We start from the raw sequence: 17,262 nt of genomic DNA on the forward strand, positions 1-17,262 counted from the left end.
AGAGGATAAATGAGCCCTGGCGGTGCCTGCAGCACAGCGCCACTGTATTATACTGTTCCAGACATTTCCTTCCCCTTGTATTTTTGCAGTAGTATGGATTACACACCACCCCAAATTATTTATTATTCCGCTATTATTTGACTCACCTGGACCCTATTGAGATCTGGCCACTATGTGGTTGTGTGTGTAAGGGGACATTGAATTACTCTTAATGAAATAACCTAATCTATACCAATTGATTTGGTGTGAATGGCTGAGGAATGGTGTTTGGTTTCTGTATTCCAGTAACTGAGGGCTACATGGCCCATGACGTACTGTACACTTTGATGAATTCTATGGACACATATTAAAGAGTTTTTGATCATCAATACTGACATGAAAAAAACTATAACAGAGAAAAGACAAAAACAATCTGACGAATCCCTTCCTCACAAAAGCCCAATGTTATAGATTTTTAAGAAATAGCTTTCATAAAAATGACAGTTCAGATAAAAATGGAAATATTCAAATAGTGGATGTCACAGTTATTGTCATTATGTCAAACTGCCATAAAACCAGCAGGTCTGAACATTTGCATCCACAAATAAGATTAGAGAGCTACGCTGTCAAGGCAAAAAGAGTTACGACCAATATACTAGGGGTTTTCAATCATTTAGATGACACTGAAACCAAAATGTGATCATCCTGGTGTGAGGGTCCCCCAGCCTGAAGTTTAAAAGGAAGCAACTGTGAATATTTTCATGTATAAAGAGCCAATTTATACAGTGTAAAATATTATGTTTTCTGATCACTGTAGTATTGTACTGGTATATGTGTTATCTATTTTTTATTACTTGGCTTTTGTAATACGTTTTTTTCGTATTATATGATTATGCTGTATATGTAAAACTGCAGCCTGAACATTCTTCAGAATATCTTCTCTCTCTCTTTCTCTTTCTCTCTAAAGAAACAGGGCTGTTTCTAGGTAGGTGTTGTCGAGAGTGGCATTATCTGAGCGTGTAACAAAGATGTCAGACAATGTCAGACCGCATTTTCTACCAAGGAGAAATTTGCATTCTGGATTTTGAAGAACGTCACCACCTAGGGTGCCTAAATGCCTAGAAATGGCACTTCAAAGAAGAAATAAAGTCATATTGGTTTGGAATGAACTGATGGTAAATGCTCACATATAATTTTCATTTGGGCAAACTATCTCAAGTCAGTGAAGTATTGAAGAAATCTGGCAAGACAGAAACAAGTATTACTTAGAAAATAAGTGAAAACTGCCTGATTAACTTACTGTGTTAATATTTTGCCAATGCTGTGCCCTTCAGAAACAAATCAGTTGTCTCAAAACATCAGGAAAGCATTGTGCTCATTATCATCAGAGAACAGTGATAAATCTAGTTTTTATATATTAGATCAAAGCGCATCAAAGGGATGCGTCCGGTGACTGCTGCCTATACAACACAATTTAATCCACACAATTATTTCAAAGCTGACATAAACAAAAGACTGAGCTTTTTAAATGCCAAACCTTTCATGCAGTGACTGAGAAGGATTCTCACAGCTAGAAGCCATCATACACTACAAGGATCAAAACTCATCAGCTTGAAACCCTCTGACTCAACAGCATGAAGCCAGCCCTTCATCATAATAGATCATTCTTGAGGTCCAAAACAAAATCTGCAGATCAATCATTAAAAGATAAACACATTGGATTTGAATGCCACAGAACGCTCAAAGCATTAGGTGTGCTTAGATCCCAGAAACCAATAGGAGGTAAAAAAATAATAATAATAAAAAACACAGAAATAAATAAAATCAGGGAATAAGCCTCTTATGTACAGAAGCTGGCGCGCAATGCTTTCTAAATTCATGCGTCCTCACTCGACCTAGTCGTATGTTTCTGCACAACTTTTAATTCCTCTAACTCCCCGTGTTTTCCCCTCGTCACTAGTAGAGCATGTCATTCCATTTGAAGAGATTTTTCACTCGAAAGTATTTAGCATAAATTGCAGGGGCACTCAGCAGCTTTGAAGCGCGCGCGAGAGAGGCATCTCTATTCTGCAGAGGTCCACAAGTGCAGCGGAGAGTCAGTCATCATTACCGCCCGAACTGTAATGATATACCATCCATAATAAATCACATCATATAAGACACATTAAGACGCAACTTAGACGGACGCGATGATTGACACCTCGACCTCTCGCGCTCTGAGGACGCACGAGCTACAGTTCGAGTGAATTATGTAACTATCGACTCAATCTCCCATTACAGTAAATGATCGTATTAGAAACCATAATGATTATAAATGAATTGTGATTTAGAATATAATTTTCTAATTTATTAGCGTTAATTAATTATAGGCTACCGTTCATGATTCCTACTTGATGGTACATCATACATTTTTCTATTTTTAAAAAAAGACATCCGTTAGTAATACAGGTGCTATGATGGATTCCTCACCTGCATTGTGTTCTCGTGATGAATCCTCCTCGAGCGCTGAGGAGAAATGTCTTTCTTCCACTCACTACAGGAGCAGCAGCTTCACCGCGCAGATCTATCAAGTGGAATGTGAGGGAATGCCCAAGCCTCTCTCTCCTCTCGTGAGATGTATGTGTGTGTGTGCCAAAAAGAGTGAGCGCACAGACGGATTGGATGAAATGTGTTTCATCCATGGGCTTCATCCATTTGAAGTAATTTATTATTTTGGCAGATTAAAAAAAAGAGGCGCATAAACCTCCGCTGGCAGATTAGGATGCCGTTAAGTGACAATAAAACGACCTTCTCAAACTCAATTAACGTTTCTGTAGCACGAACAGCAGCGCATGGTAGCAACTTCAAGGTCATGGGTTCCATCCCAAGGGAATGCCAACTGATTTTTTTTATTATTATCTTGAATCCAGTATAAGTTGCTTTGGTTAAATTAATCTGCTGAATGTGTATTTTGGTATATTTTCAAATGGAATTTTGGAATGCTGCTTACTGTACATTATAAGGGCAACATTATGACATAGTCCACAATAAAAATTTCAAACAGCAGTTTTCTTTATCTTTATCTTATTGCGTTGTCCTGTTAAAGGTATAGTTGTCTGAGCGGACTGCACTGTATTTTATGTAATTGCAATGCATTTTAAATCATTAAATGCATTAAAATCATTTTCTATTTCTAACTGTCTTAAATTCTTTTTAAGTACATTTGAAATCATTTTAAAAGTTTTTAAATTCCTTGTTTTACTTTTGTGATATTTTTTTCAGGATTATTTTACTTTCTTTTATGTGAAGCCCTTTGAATTACCATTGTGGACTAATTGTGCTATATAAATAAACTTGCCTTGCCTAGTTCACCCAAATAAAGATAAGAGGAAAATGGACTAACCTTCAGGCCATCCAAGATGTAGATGAATTTGTTTCTTTATAGAACATTTAGGAGAAATGTAGCATTACAACGCTCAACAATGGTTCCTTAGCAGAGAATGGGTGCCTTCAGAATGAGAGTTCAAATAGCTGACACAATATCACGATAATCTACAAGTAACCTACACAACTCCAGTCAATACAATATTGTGAAATGTCTTCATAAGAAACAAATCCATATTTAAGGCATTTAAATGTAAACCATCACTTCTGAACAATCAGGAGTCCATAATCCAAAATAACGTTTATCCCCTGTTGTCCTCTCACATCCTCCACTGACATATTTGTTTTGGACTATTTTCCCTTGTAAATGGTGCTTGATCTGTGCATATTTCCCTCCTGATTCAGACAAGATTACTTATTTTGGCCAGAAGATATGTTTTTTTAAAAAAGGTCTGATGGCACCCATTCAATGCAGTGGATCCAATGGTGAACAAGTGATACAATGCTACATTTCTAATAAATAATATGGTTATTGCACATATTATATATACCATATCTTGCAGCATTACTACTACAAGCAGTAAGGATGAACTCCAAATACAACCCATATAACCAAGGCAGTTCTTCTGTTAGGTGCTATATTGACCAAAGACTAAAAAGACCAGAGGCATTTCTTAAACCATAATTAAAAGTCTCCAGGACATTCCTGTGTTCAGTAATGAGTGAATCAATTTGCACTGCCTCTACAAATAGCATGTCTGGATGTTTAGATAGACATGGCTGTGGCTGAGGATCTGCAGTCATTCTCATATGCACTCTGTGATGTTAAATGCACTCAGCATCCTCTGGGACATCACATGCACTGTCAGCCCCTTGTGACGTCACTTGCACTCTCTGCCAAGGAACCAGAAGCACATTGCAGTCAGTTCTTGTTTGAAGATGGACCAGTAATCTCAGTGGGTTAGACGCGCAGACATGCTATCTGTCTTGCATGATGACAATGCTCTGAGTGACACAAGACATAGCGTCAAAAAATATTTTAAAACTATGAATATTTGTTTAAATATCAAATAGCATAGAATTTTGATAATATTTTGCACTGCATATTTTTCAAAACAAGAAAATACATTCACATCTCATACTTGAAAAAACAACAACAAAAACAACAACAAAATTGCTTTAGGTTATTCCATTTGCATTTTGCCAATAAATGTAGGCTACTGTGAGGTTGAAAATGTATTTTCTTGATGTAGGTAGGTTTTGAAATATATTTAGGTATATGAATGAAAGATATAAACTTATTTTAAATTTTAAGAATAGATTTAACCAAGTTTCACTGTTTGTTTATATATACATACAGTATATACATATATATATATATATATATATATATACACAGTACAGTACAAACTATTACTATTTTACAAATATTACTATTTTTTTATGTTTTTGAAAGAAGTTCCTTCTGCTCATCAAGCCTGCATTTATTTGATCAAAAATACAGAAAAAAAACAATAATATTGTGAAATATTATTACAACTTAAAATAATAGTTTTTTATTTGAATATACTTAAAAAAAAAAAAAAAATATTCCTGTGATGCAAAGCTGAATTTTCAGCATCATTACTCCAGCCTTCAGTGTAACATCCAGTCTATCACATGATCATTTAGAAATCATTCTAATATTCAGATTTATTATGAGTGTTGGAAACAGTTCTGCTGTCTAATATATTTGATGAATAAAAGGTTAAAAAGAACTGCATTTATTCAAAAAAATAAATAAATATATTTTCTTTACAATCACTTTTTATCAATTTAACACATCCTTGCTGAATTAAAGTATTGATTTTATTTTAAAACAAAGAAAAAAAAAATTACTGACCCTGAATTACTGACCAGTAGTGTATATTGTTATTACAAAATATTTATATTTTAAAAACATAGCTTCTGACTTCCGGTATGCCTCTTGGTGAATAGACGTGGTTGGAAGTCGCTCTGTGAACACACATTTGTTTTCTTTTTAGCAGTGCTATTTATTTAGTCATTTTTTATTACATATTCGATTTTATGTTACATTAATAAGGAAAAAATGCCAAAACCAGGAAAATCAGGGCGAAATATTGTGGAAATGCTGACTGACAAAGGGAGCGACCAAGCTACTAAGGCTAACGGTAGTGCTTCAGTCAACCCGTTCTCATCAGTCTGCGTATAAATAACACGACTTTACACTTTCTATTTGCGTGTAATGCATACGCCAAATGCCATTTTTGCGTGCATATGATACGCCAATCCTTCCCATTAATTTCGGTGGAGAGCAGATGCGTCCAAATAACACGCATCATCTTCAGCGGCAGTGACGTCACTAGCGAGGCTCGTTCAGTTCACCTGATGCGCGTACACCTTCAAACAGGTAAGCAAGGGTAAATATATTTTTTTATTCTTCTTTTTGTAATGATATCACGTGGTTAAGCGTATTGTTTTAATTATTTCAGTATTTCTGCATCACGTTAGACAGGGCCGTGTTTTTAAAGGGCAGTTTATGCTCCAATTATGGGTCAGTGGGCTGCTCAGCTAGCCTACCATTGTCATTAGCCTAAGCTAACCTGTACTGTTTATAGACCTGTTGCAGTTTTAAATAAATTTATGATGTGACATATGGGTCTTCAGCTTTTAGACATGATACAAGCACAACAAAGCACCCAACCCAATATCGCGTGATAATCGTGATCGTGTAAAAAGTCCACACATTTAGCATATTTTTACAATACTAGCCTAACTTTTGCTTGACCACGTCATGTGTAGCCAACACACACACAGTAACTACAGCATATTTACTCTGGACTTTGTAACGCACATAACCACGACATTTACTATGGGTTTACCATAGTAACCATAGTTTTACTCTGGTATTTGTAGTTACTAACACACAATAACCACGACATTTACTATGGGTTTACCATAGTAACCATAGTTTTACTCTGGTAGTTGTATTTACTAACACACAATAACCACGACATTTACTATGGGTTTACCATAGTAACCATAGTTTTACTCTGGTATTTGTAGTTACTAACACACAATAACCACTACATTTACTATGGGTTTGCCATAGTAACCATAGTTTTACTCTGGTATTTGTATTTACTAACACACAATAATCACAACACTTACCAGGATTTTACCACAGTAACTGTGTTTTTACTCTACACTATTTGTAAAGCACAGTAACCACTAAGTTTGCCATGCCTTTAATATCTTTTTGTGATGTAATTGTAATTCAGTGTTTTTTCTGTCTTGCAGTTACGTCGGATTACATACTCCACAATAACCTGTAATCCAGCAGATCTTTAAAGAAGCCATCTCTTGTAAAATCTCTCTCTCTCTCTCTCTCTCTCTCTCTCTCTCTCTCTCTCTCTCGCTCTGCTACAATTAACAGGGAACTTCAACTCCACGCTCCCAATGCTGATATTGAAGAAGCTGTCAAGGGGGCTGAACAAGTCCTTCAAAGGATCAACCCTTCACAGGTAATGTTGAAGACTCTTAGTTATAACTGATTTGCTTTAATGAACGCATCCTTATATTATGTGTTAATCAAATATTTTGGTCACAGATCATTTTAACACACTGTCTCAACATGTTTATATTTCAGGAAGGCCTGTCATGAGATTTGAATTTGACCATCTTGTGCATTTATGAAGAAGACCAAAAGCTGCAAAGGCAAACACTTCCAATGGTACGTCAGATACATTTTTCTCAGCATTTGATGTTTCTTAAATTTTGGTTCACTTAGCCCATCAGGAAGAACACTCAACAAAGAGCATGTTGTAGTAGTAATAATTCATCCAATAATCATATTATATTGCACAAGCGTACTTGTACAAAATTCTACAACTTTTACTCCTACTGCTGTTATTGGCCATTACCACAGCTCCCATCAGATTGTGCCCATTGTAAGAGTGTTTATATCATGAAGTTTAAATGAAGTCCATTGTATTCTTTATTAATCTTTACAAATTGGTGCCGCCTCTTCCTGTTTCAACAGTACATGATATCTGTCCACACCTCATAGTCTGCCTTTCTTTCTGTGGTGATGTTACTGAACACATCTGTCTTAGAAGCAAGAGAATGGAAATCCTAGTTTAACTTTTCAAGTGCTACAAATCAGATCTTCAATGAATTTGGGCAATCAGATCACTTAAAGTTGTTCACACAAAGACCAATAACTATAATGAGAAGTATTTTAGCATCCACACCAACAGACAGTACTGTTCTCTTAAATCTCTTAAATGTTCCCCTCATTCTGTTAAATTTATACACAAAATTCTGCCTTTCTCTGCCTTTTTCACTTCATCTTCATGCTGTACTCCCTCACTCACACATTCTTTTATGCTCTGTTGTAAGGCAGAAACTGAGAGTTTGCATGATGGCATTGTCTCAGACGCTGAATCTGATGTGAACAGATGAACTCAGGAGCCTACTAGAGTTGCCAAGGAACTTGTGCTTGAAGTATATAATGATATCTGCTTTATTTATATTTTTAAACAACAATAATGATTAAACATGGGGTCAATAAATATTTTCTTGTTTTACAGCTGAAGACCAGAAACGCAAAGAAAATCAGTCAAACCAGTCCTAAAGAAATGAGGAATGAACATGGACTTCTTGTGCCCCAAAAGAAAAGACAGAAAGGTGAAAAGTTTCACATTTCAATTTGTATGTCTGAATTCAATGCAGTTATGTGTGGTACAACATTGTTGTTGATCTCTCAAAAGACTTTTCAAGTCCGCAGTTATAGTTTTTCACATATACATCTTTTTTATAGCTCCTAAAATGAGCAAATAAGCTGTGCATCATCTCTGTGATTTGGGAAGGAAATGACTGAATATGGTGAGTACTGACACCTGCAACTGTATTCACCAACACTATTACTCTAGAATGGTTATTGCTGACTTATTGTTTTGTCTGTTTGTTTGAATTAAGATGAAGCCAATTGATGAAGATATCAATTGAATGGCCACCGAGTGCAGCACTGCTACCTGAACCCATCAGTTATCTGCTGTGAAGACTGCATTCACAAACCGCTCTACTGCGACAGCTCAGATATTACGGCCTGTAAAAGTAAACATCATAGCTAAACAACGAGAGCTAGTTGTGGTGGGATTCTTTCGGCCAATATCCCCAACAAGAATCAATGTTAAGTCCAGTGCAACAATTATAAATAAAAATACTATATATTGTTTATTGATTTACCATAACCTAAATACATGTTTTGGCCCTCCAGGACATCTAGACCAGGTGGAGTGTGAGGAGGACCGTCAGAGACTCCAGCCAGCCGAGCCATGGATTGCTCTCACTGTTACCATCAGGCAGACGTTATCACAGAACCTACACCAGCAGACAGTGAGACAAGTTCCTTTCACAGGCAATCAGACTGAACTGAACTCATACCAGTAAAACCATACACACCCCACCAACCTCATATGCCCTGCACTCTTATCAGTTATGCTGACTGGACTCAATATTATTATGCACCCTGACATTCTGTTTGCACTAATTCATACCGTGCTTTACTGCAGAGATGTATGTGTACTGTGATTATTGTTGTTTTCAATTCATGCTCTTTGTATAGCATAATTTTTAACATATATTGTTCTCTACCTGAATTGAGTCCCTTATATATGTGTGTTTCATATATATATATTCAGAATTTGTATTTCATATATATTCATGAATTAATTCATTTGTCATCCGTACTGTCACGCTGCAGTCTGCACCCAAGACTTTCATCACCTGTATACTTGTGTTCATTGTATTGTGACAATAAAGATATTTGATTTAAATTAGTTACATGTCTTTTGTTCATCAGTTGTGCTGTAGGGTGCTGCATAACAACTGCAAAAAAAAAAGTATGACATGGAAGATTATGATATGTCCAGGACATGGACAAGCAAGAAGAGGAAGAAAAGCAGGAGAGCTCTAAAAACTTGATGTGATTCTTTGGGGCTCAAGACATTTCACCATGCATGCATTTGCATAGTTTCATCTGATTAGAAAAACATGGTTTTAACATAACCCATTTTTAATATTGTTAAAAATTGTATATCATTTGTCTTAATACACTACTTTAGTTGTCTTTATGTTGTATCCTCCAGTAAAGTACTGCACATGGTGTTGGATAATAAAGTAGGGTGAATATTCTATATTAAGAATGGTGTTTGGTAAATACACCATTTAATTTTGTAAACAATAGATAAATGTGTTTTAATTAAGAAATGAACATTTGGTTACGTTAATGACATTCAGTTAGATGAAGGGCAGGCTGAAAGCTGCATTAGAAGATACTGCATGGACTATAATGCTGCAGGAATTTCATGCACAACTGAAGGTGATGGACAAGGGAAAGATCAACATGAATCCAGTACTGTATAATAAGCAAGATGAGCATGCACATTACTGATGTTTAGTACCCGAGGAGGACAAATATGAGGAGTATTTTACACAGAGACACAAATTAGCTCTTAATATTATGATTCTTTGCATTGCATGAATTGTATGGCTTTGCACTATAAACTACACACTCTCTGTACCTTGTCTTACTGAATGACACATTGACACTGTGAAAGTACAATGAAGTGTCACAGTATGTATTGGTTGTTTAAATTGGTGTCTTTGTTTACTTTCAATACTGTATCCTTGCACCTGATATAATTCAATATTTGGAGCCTATTCCAAATAGGCACTGATGTATATTTTTATGGTTCTATTCTTATTCTAAGATAAACATGACTTACAACTTACATATTGGCAATTTGTTGAAAAGAAAAACTTAGAAATTATGACTCAGCACAGTCTGTTGTCCATGATGAGAAAGGTATGTGTATGTTTTACTGCCCTTCCATCTTCAAGGGCCCAGTAGAGTCCCCTAGAAGAGCAAAAAAATGTAAATTTCAAATGGCTGTAAATCAAAGTCTGATTATAGTGTCAAAGAAAAAATTGGCAGGACAACTACTTATGCTATGCTAATTAAATAATGTTGGACAGAGTTTTCAAACATATATGGAAAGGTGGTATAAAGGTGTTTAAAAAAGTGCACTTAGTAAAATATCGAATTTCAGCCTGCCTCTTAAATATGTCATTAATGTTTACACAATGAACATGTTTAGATTACCCTTTGTTAAAAAAGATTGCATTTTCCCATTTTTTTAATTATTAAACATTTTAAACTACATTACCCATAAGCCTTTGCCATTCTATCGTTTGAACGCGAGTAATATTAGCGCTGGTATTTGGAGTTTATTGGAGTTGTGCTTAGGGTTAGGGTTACGATTTCGGTAAAGAGGTAATTTCTCACGACATAGCAACACTGCATTGTTAACTGAAGGTGTTACTGACGTAATAATTACAGTCAAACAGACTTTGCAACATTAAGCGGTTTATAATTTGGGTTAAAAGATAGTCCAATCACAGCGAGTTCTGCGAGAGCCAAGGGAACGTCAAAGCCAATGGCAACCCAGTTGAGCAGAGGCGTCACACTAACTTGTACATATATGGTCATTTATGCCGGGAGCTTCCGGGTTCCTGTAGTGAATGGACAGAAGCTGCAGTTACCCTGATGCAGCAAGAAATACGTTGATTAAAGGTGTTTTTTTGTTTTGTGTTTTAACGAAGGTATAATGATTCCCATTGTATTGAATAGGCTACATTGTTTACACTAATATTAGTGTACAGTACTTAAACTCAAAAGTGTGCATATACTGTGAAAAATAAATGTCAAAATGTTTCATTTGCTTAAAAAAAACACCTCTGAAGATTATTTAGACACAATATTTTTCTACTACTCAATTTTCCTTCTGTAATATTTACAATGTATTTATAGTGTATTAAAGGTAAACAATTTATCACATCTATGTTTCATGGAAATGGACCCTAAAAACTTGCCATTCTTAGATCCACCAATTGAACTATAGGAATAGAAAACAAACAAACAAACATCATGACATCAATCACTCATTGTCTAGTCATTTTACAGTGTTTATTGATATGTCAAACTTTTCGCAGATAAACATAGTGCCCAAAACAGTCTCTCTCCAGTTTATTCCACTATGAAAAAAAAAGAAAAGTTGATAAAAAAAAAAAAATGCATAGAGGTAACTAAGTGAAAACAAACAAACAAAATTGCAACAGAAACTCCCTTCAAAAAACATAAGTTTAATATTCAAAAATAAAAAGGGAATTTGTTTACAGAAATCCTGACAAAAGATGCCAAAGAATAATCAAGGCTACAGTTGAAAATATATTGTTTTCTTCCCTTTATCAACCAAATAGGCAAAAATGATTAAGAACAATGCTCCAATATTTTACAATTATCACCTTTAAAAACATATATCCTGTAATCATTGTTTGCTTCTATTGTGAATAAATGCAAAACAAATAAATGGTTAATAATAATAATAATTATTATTATGTGTATATATATACATACAGGAGTGCTTATAGTAGAGATTGGAGTGATGAATGTAGAGGAAAAATGAATACAAGCAGAAATGCTAAGACTGGAGGTTGGCAGTAAAGGACTGAGAGCAGATGTGTCACACAAGAGAGGAAGATCTGGAAGCTTTTGAATGGGCTGATATTGTGAAGAGCTGATGAAGAATGATTAAGTCATCTGTGAGAAATCCTGCAAGAAGAAACAAAGATAATTTATCACATTATGAACAACAAAAACACTGACAACAACAAATGGCAGAATACAACATACTGTAACTGCAGTGTGCACAGCAGTAATTGTACAGTATTGTCTGTTGGTGTGGATGCTAAAATACTTCTCATTATAGTTATTGGTCTTTGTGTGAACAACTTTAAGTGATCTGATTGCCCAAATTCATTGAAGATTTGATTTGTAGCACTTGAAAAGTTAAACTAGGATTTCCATTCTCTTGCTTCTAAGACAGATGTGTTCAGTAACATCACCACAGAAAGAAAGGCAGACTATGAGGTGTGGACAGATATCATGTACTGTTGAAACAGGAAGAGGCGGCACCAATTTGTAAAGATTAATAAAGAAAACAATGGACTTAATTTAAACTTCATGATATAAACACTCTTACAATGGGCACAATCTGATGGGAGCTGTGGTAATGGCCAATAACAGCAGTAGGAGTAAAAGTTGTAGAATTTTGTACAAGTACGCTTGTGCAATATAATATGATTATTGGATGAATTATTACTACTACAACATGCTCTTTGTTGAGTGTTCTTCCTGATGGGCTAAGTGAACCAAAATTTAAGAAACATCAAATGCTGAGAAAAATGTATCTGACGTACCATTGGAAGTGTTCGCCTTTGCAGCTTTTGGTCTTCTTCATAAATGCACAAGATGGTCAAATTCAAATCTCATGACAGGCCTTCCTGAAATATAAACATGTTGAGACAGTGTGTTAAAATGATCTGTGACCAAAATATTTGATTAACACATAATATAAGGATGCGTTCATTAAAGCAAATCAGTTATAACTAAGAGTCTTCAACATTACCTGTGAAGGGTTGATCCTTTGAAGGACTTGTTCAGCCCCCTTGACAGCTTCTTCAATATCAGCATTGGGAGCGTGGAGTTGAAGTTCCCTGTTAATTGTAGCAGAGCGAGAGAGAGAGAGAGAGAGAGAGAGAGAGAGAGAGAGAGATTTTACAAGAGATGGCTTCTTTAAAGATCTGCTGGATTACAGGTTGTTGTGGAGTATGTAATCCGACGTAACTGCAAGACAGAAAAAACACTGAATTACAATTACATCACAAAAAGATATTAAAGGCATGGCAAACTTAGTGGTTACTGTGCTTTACAAATAGTGTAGAGTAAAAACACAGTTACTGTGGTAAAATCCTGGTAAGTGTTGTGATTATTGTGTGTTAGTAAATACAAATACCAGAGTAAAACTATGGTTACTATGGTAAACCCATAGTAAATGTAGTGGTTATTGTGTGTTAGTAACTACAAATACCAGAGTAAAACTATGGTTACTATGGTAAACCCATAGTAAATGTCGTGGTTATTGTGTGTTAGTAAATACAAATACCAGAGTAAAACTATGGTTACTATGGTAAACCCATAGTAAATGTCGTGGTTATTGTGTGTTAGTAACTACAAATACCAGAGTAAAACTATGGTTACTATGGTAAACCCATAGTAAATGTCGTGGTTATGTGCGTTACAAAGTCCAGAGTAAATATGCTGTAGTTACTGTGTGTGTGTTGGCTACACATGACGTGGTCAAGCAAAAGTTAGGCTAGTATTGTAAAAATATGCTAAATGTGTGGACTTTTTACACGATCACGATTATCACGCGATATTGGGTTGGGTGCTTTGTTGTGCTTGTATCATGTCTAAAAGCTGAAGACCCATATGTCACATCATAAATTTATTTAAAACTGCAACAGGTCTATAAACAGTACAGGTTAGCTTAGGCTAATGACAATGGTAGGCTAGCTGAGCAGCCCACTGACCCATAATTGGAGCATAAACTGCCCTTTAAAAACACGGCCCTGTCTAACGTGATGCAGAAATACTGAAATAATTAAAACAATACGCTTAACCACGTGATATCATTACAAAAAGAAGAATAAAAAAATATATTTACCCTTGCTTACCTGTTTGAAGGTGTACGCGCATCAGGTGAACTGAACGAGCCTCGCTAGTGACGTCACTGCCGCTGAAGATGATGCGTGTTATTTGGACGCATCTGCTCTCCACCGAAATTAATGGGAAGGATTGGCGTATCATATGCACGCAAAAATGGCATTTGGCGTATGCATTACACGCAAATAGAAAGTGTAAAGTCGTGTTATTTATACGCAGACTGATGAGAACGGGTTGCAACTGAACTTCTATATTCTTCCCCTGTTGCATCGGTAAAAACGAATGGTATTAGTTCTGAATATTTCTCTCTTCACCGTGGGACAAGACAGGGCTGCCCCCTGTCCCCACTTTTGTTTGCTATAGCTATAGAACCTCTTGCAATCTCTTTTCGTTCTAACTGTAATATCACTGGCATCCATAGAGCAGGAAAAGAACAGAAAATTTCCCTCTATGCTGATGATGTAGTATTATATATTTCAAATCCAGAATCTTGTCTTCCACATGTTTTAAGTATTTTAGAACAATTTGGTAGCGTCTCAGGTTATAAATTAAACTTGCATAAGAGTGAATTTTTTGCAATCAACACAGTTGCAAGAGATCTTTTAGCATCAAATATTCCATTTAAATCAGCTTCAGATAATTTCCGTTACTTGGGAGTTACAATAACACGAAAACATGTCGATCTATTCAAACATAACTTTATTCCAATCTTGGAGAGAACAAAAGAGGATCTTGTTAGGTGGAAAACTTTGCCACTCTCATTGGTAGGTAGAATTAATGCCATAAAAATGAATATTTTACCCAAATTTTTATTTTTATTCCAAAATATTCCGGTATTTATACCAAAAGCATTCTTTAAATCCCTGGATCGAATGATTTCAGATTTTATTTGGAACGGAGGCCCAGTAAGAATACAGAAACTTTTTCTTCAGCAACCCAAAAGATTAGGTGGATTTGCACTTCCATACTTCTTATTTTACTACTGGGCAGCAAACATTCATAGCATTTTATATTGGAGTCAGTCGCATTACGGTCTTTGTCACTGGGTGCCGGCATGGGTTGAAATAGAATGTGAGTCTTGTAGCCGAGTTTCTTTACACGCTCTGTTATGTTCTTCTATTCCTATAAAATTTTCCCACTATTCTTCAAACCCTTTAGTTCTGCATAGTCTAAAAATTTGGCAACAATTTAGAAAACACTTTGGCTTTCAGAAAATGTCGGGTCTGTCTCCTATATATAAAAATCCGTCTTTTTTAGCTTCCATTTCAGATGGAGCCTTCGCATTATGGTTTAGAAGGGGCATTGTAAATATTAATGATCTCTTCCACGATAATACTTTTGTTACTTTTTCATACCTATCAGACAAATTTAACCTTCCGAAAACTCACTTCTTTAGATATCTTCAGACTCGCGAATTCATAAGAAATAAATTCTCTCACTTTCCTCATGCACCTCAGAAACAAGAGATTGATCAAGTTTTAGAAATAAAAGTCTCTAAAGGTGCTGTTTCTAATATTTACAAAACTATTTTTTCTTTTACTGCTCACTCAAATTCCTCACCCATGTCTAATATTAAACAGAACTGGGAATCCGATCTTAATCATGTCTTTACAGATGAAGAATGGTCAAAGGTCCTTCGTCGAGTTCATACCACTTCTATTTGTGCTCGTCACTCACTAATACAGTTTAAGCTCTTGCATAGAATATACTGGACGAAAGCTAAACTATCCAAATTTTACCCGGATCTCGATCCTACGTGTGACCGATGTCGTCAAGCCCCGGCTACTCTCTTCCACACTTTTTGGCTTTGCCCAGCATTAACCTCTTTCTGGACCTCAATTTTCAAGTCAATCTCGAATGTTTTCATGTTAGATGTTGAACCCTGCCCCTTAGTGGCATTATTTGGTCTTAATCCCTCAAATGTATCTTTATCATCTTTACAGTCAAATGCTTTAGCTTTTTGCTTAATAATTGCCAAAAGGCTTATACTGTTGAACTGGAAAAACCCTCTTCCACCCAGCTACTCTCATTGGATGCACGACCTGTTGCAGTTTATTCAAATAGAAAAAATTAGATTTACTATGATTGCCAGAACAGAACAATTTCATATGATTTGGCAACCTTTTCTTTTGCATTTTAAAAAATAATATTTTTTTCTAGAAATAACCATTTATGAAACCATTCTTTTACATTTGACCCTAGTTGTTTTTGTCCTCTCTCTCTCTCGCCCTTGTTTGTTTAAGAAACAAAGTACATAAAAAAGGGGAAATAAATTGTATTCGTTTTCTAGACAGATGGCTTTGATTGGTAAAAAAAGAAGGAAAAAAAAGGTGTAAAGGTGTTGTAAGGTTCTTTTGTTTGGTTGTTGTTGGTTTTTTTTTAAATCTTTTTTTTTTTTTTTACTTTCTTTCCTTAGTAATATTTAGTCTTGCTGTATTTTATTTTTATTGCTACCAGATTGTATATGCATATTACACTACTAGTATTTATACTATTATTGGTAATGCACTAGCATGTTTTGTAGCAAGCAGATATATATGTGTATGTATATATATATGTATGTATATGTGTATATATATGTATGTGTGCATGTATGTGTGTATGTATATATATATATATATATATATATTTCTTTCCTTCTTTTTTCTTTGAGTCAGAGAGTAAGAAATGCGACTGTTTAATTTCATCTGCATATTTTGTATTATTATTATTGATCAGTATGTTGATACAAACTTTGTATTGTTTTTCCACTTTCTTTCTGATTGGTAAAATACCAATAAAAAGAGTTAAACTAAAACATAGCTTCTTTTTTTTTTTTTTTTTTTTTTTTACTTTTTATTCATCAAAGTATCCTAAAAAAGTATCACATGTTCTGAAAAAATATTAAGCAGCATAACTGTTTCCAACTTTGATAATGAATCATCATATTAGAATGATTTCTAAAGGATCATGTGATAATGATCCTAAAAATTCAGCTTTGCATCACAGAAATAAATGATCATTTTAAGTATAATAAATTAAAAAACAAATATTTTAAATTGTAATAATATATCACATTATTAAATGTTTATCTGTGTTTTTGATCAAATAAATGCAGGCTTGATGAGCAGAAGAAACTTCTTTCAAAAACATTAAAAATAGTAATGTTTCCAAACTTTTGGTCTGTACTGTATATGGGAATATGGGATATAAAAAGGAGGCGCTCTGAAAAGCTCAGTGAATTCAAGCATGGCACTGTTATAGGATGCCACCTTTGCAATAAGCCAGTTCATGAAATTTCATCCCTGCTA

General features: G+C 35.0%; 1 protein-coding gene and 1 long non-coding RNA gene across 4 annotated transcripts in view; one reads left to right on the plus strand and one right to left on the minus strand.

Annotated features, from left to right (window-relative positions):
• The window catches only part of LOC113071428 (calsenilin), a 62,410-nt gene extending 59,813 nt beyond the window's left edge, over positions 1–2,597 (minus strand). For 2 of the 3 annotated variants that reach the window (XM_026244782.1, XM_026244781.1), the window contains exon 1: positions 2,449–2,593. In XM_026244782.1, the coding sequence (XP_026100567.1) occupies positions 2,449–2,454 (6 nt within the window). In that variant the 5' untranslated portion in view covers positions 2,455–2,593. Of the gene's footprint in view, positions 1–2,448 lie in introns of all 3 variants that reach the window. The other variant, XM_026244780.1, reaches the window with a different exon arrangement.
• Positions 2,598–7,034: 4,437 nt separating this feature from the next.
• LOC113071412 (uncharacterized) lies at positions 7,035–9,177 on the plus strand. Its single transcript, XR_003280084.1, has 5 exons — positions 7,035–7,075; positions 7,781–7,848; positions 7,935–8,229; positions 8,323–8,535; positions 8,624–9,177. It is a non-coding gene; the product is annotated as an uncharacterized LOC113071412 (long non-coding RNA).
• The last annotated feature ends 8,085 nt before the right edge of the window (positions 9,178–17,262 follow it).

The sequence above is a fragment of the Carassius auratus genome, unplaced genomic scaffold (assembly GCF_003368295.1).
Source record: "Carassius auratus strain Wakin unplaced genomic scaffold, ASM336829v1 scaf_tig00007301, whole genome shotgun sequence".
NCBI classification, from domain to species: domain Eukaryota; kingdom Metazoa; phylum Chordata; class Actinopteri; order Cypriniformes; family Cyprinidae; genus Carassius; species Carassius auratus.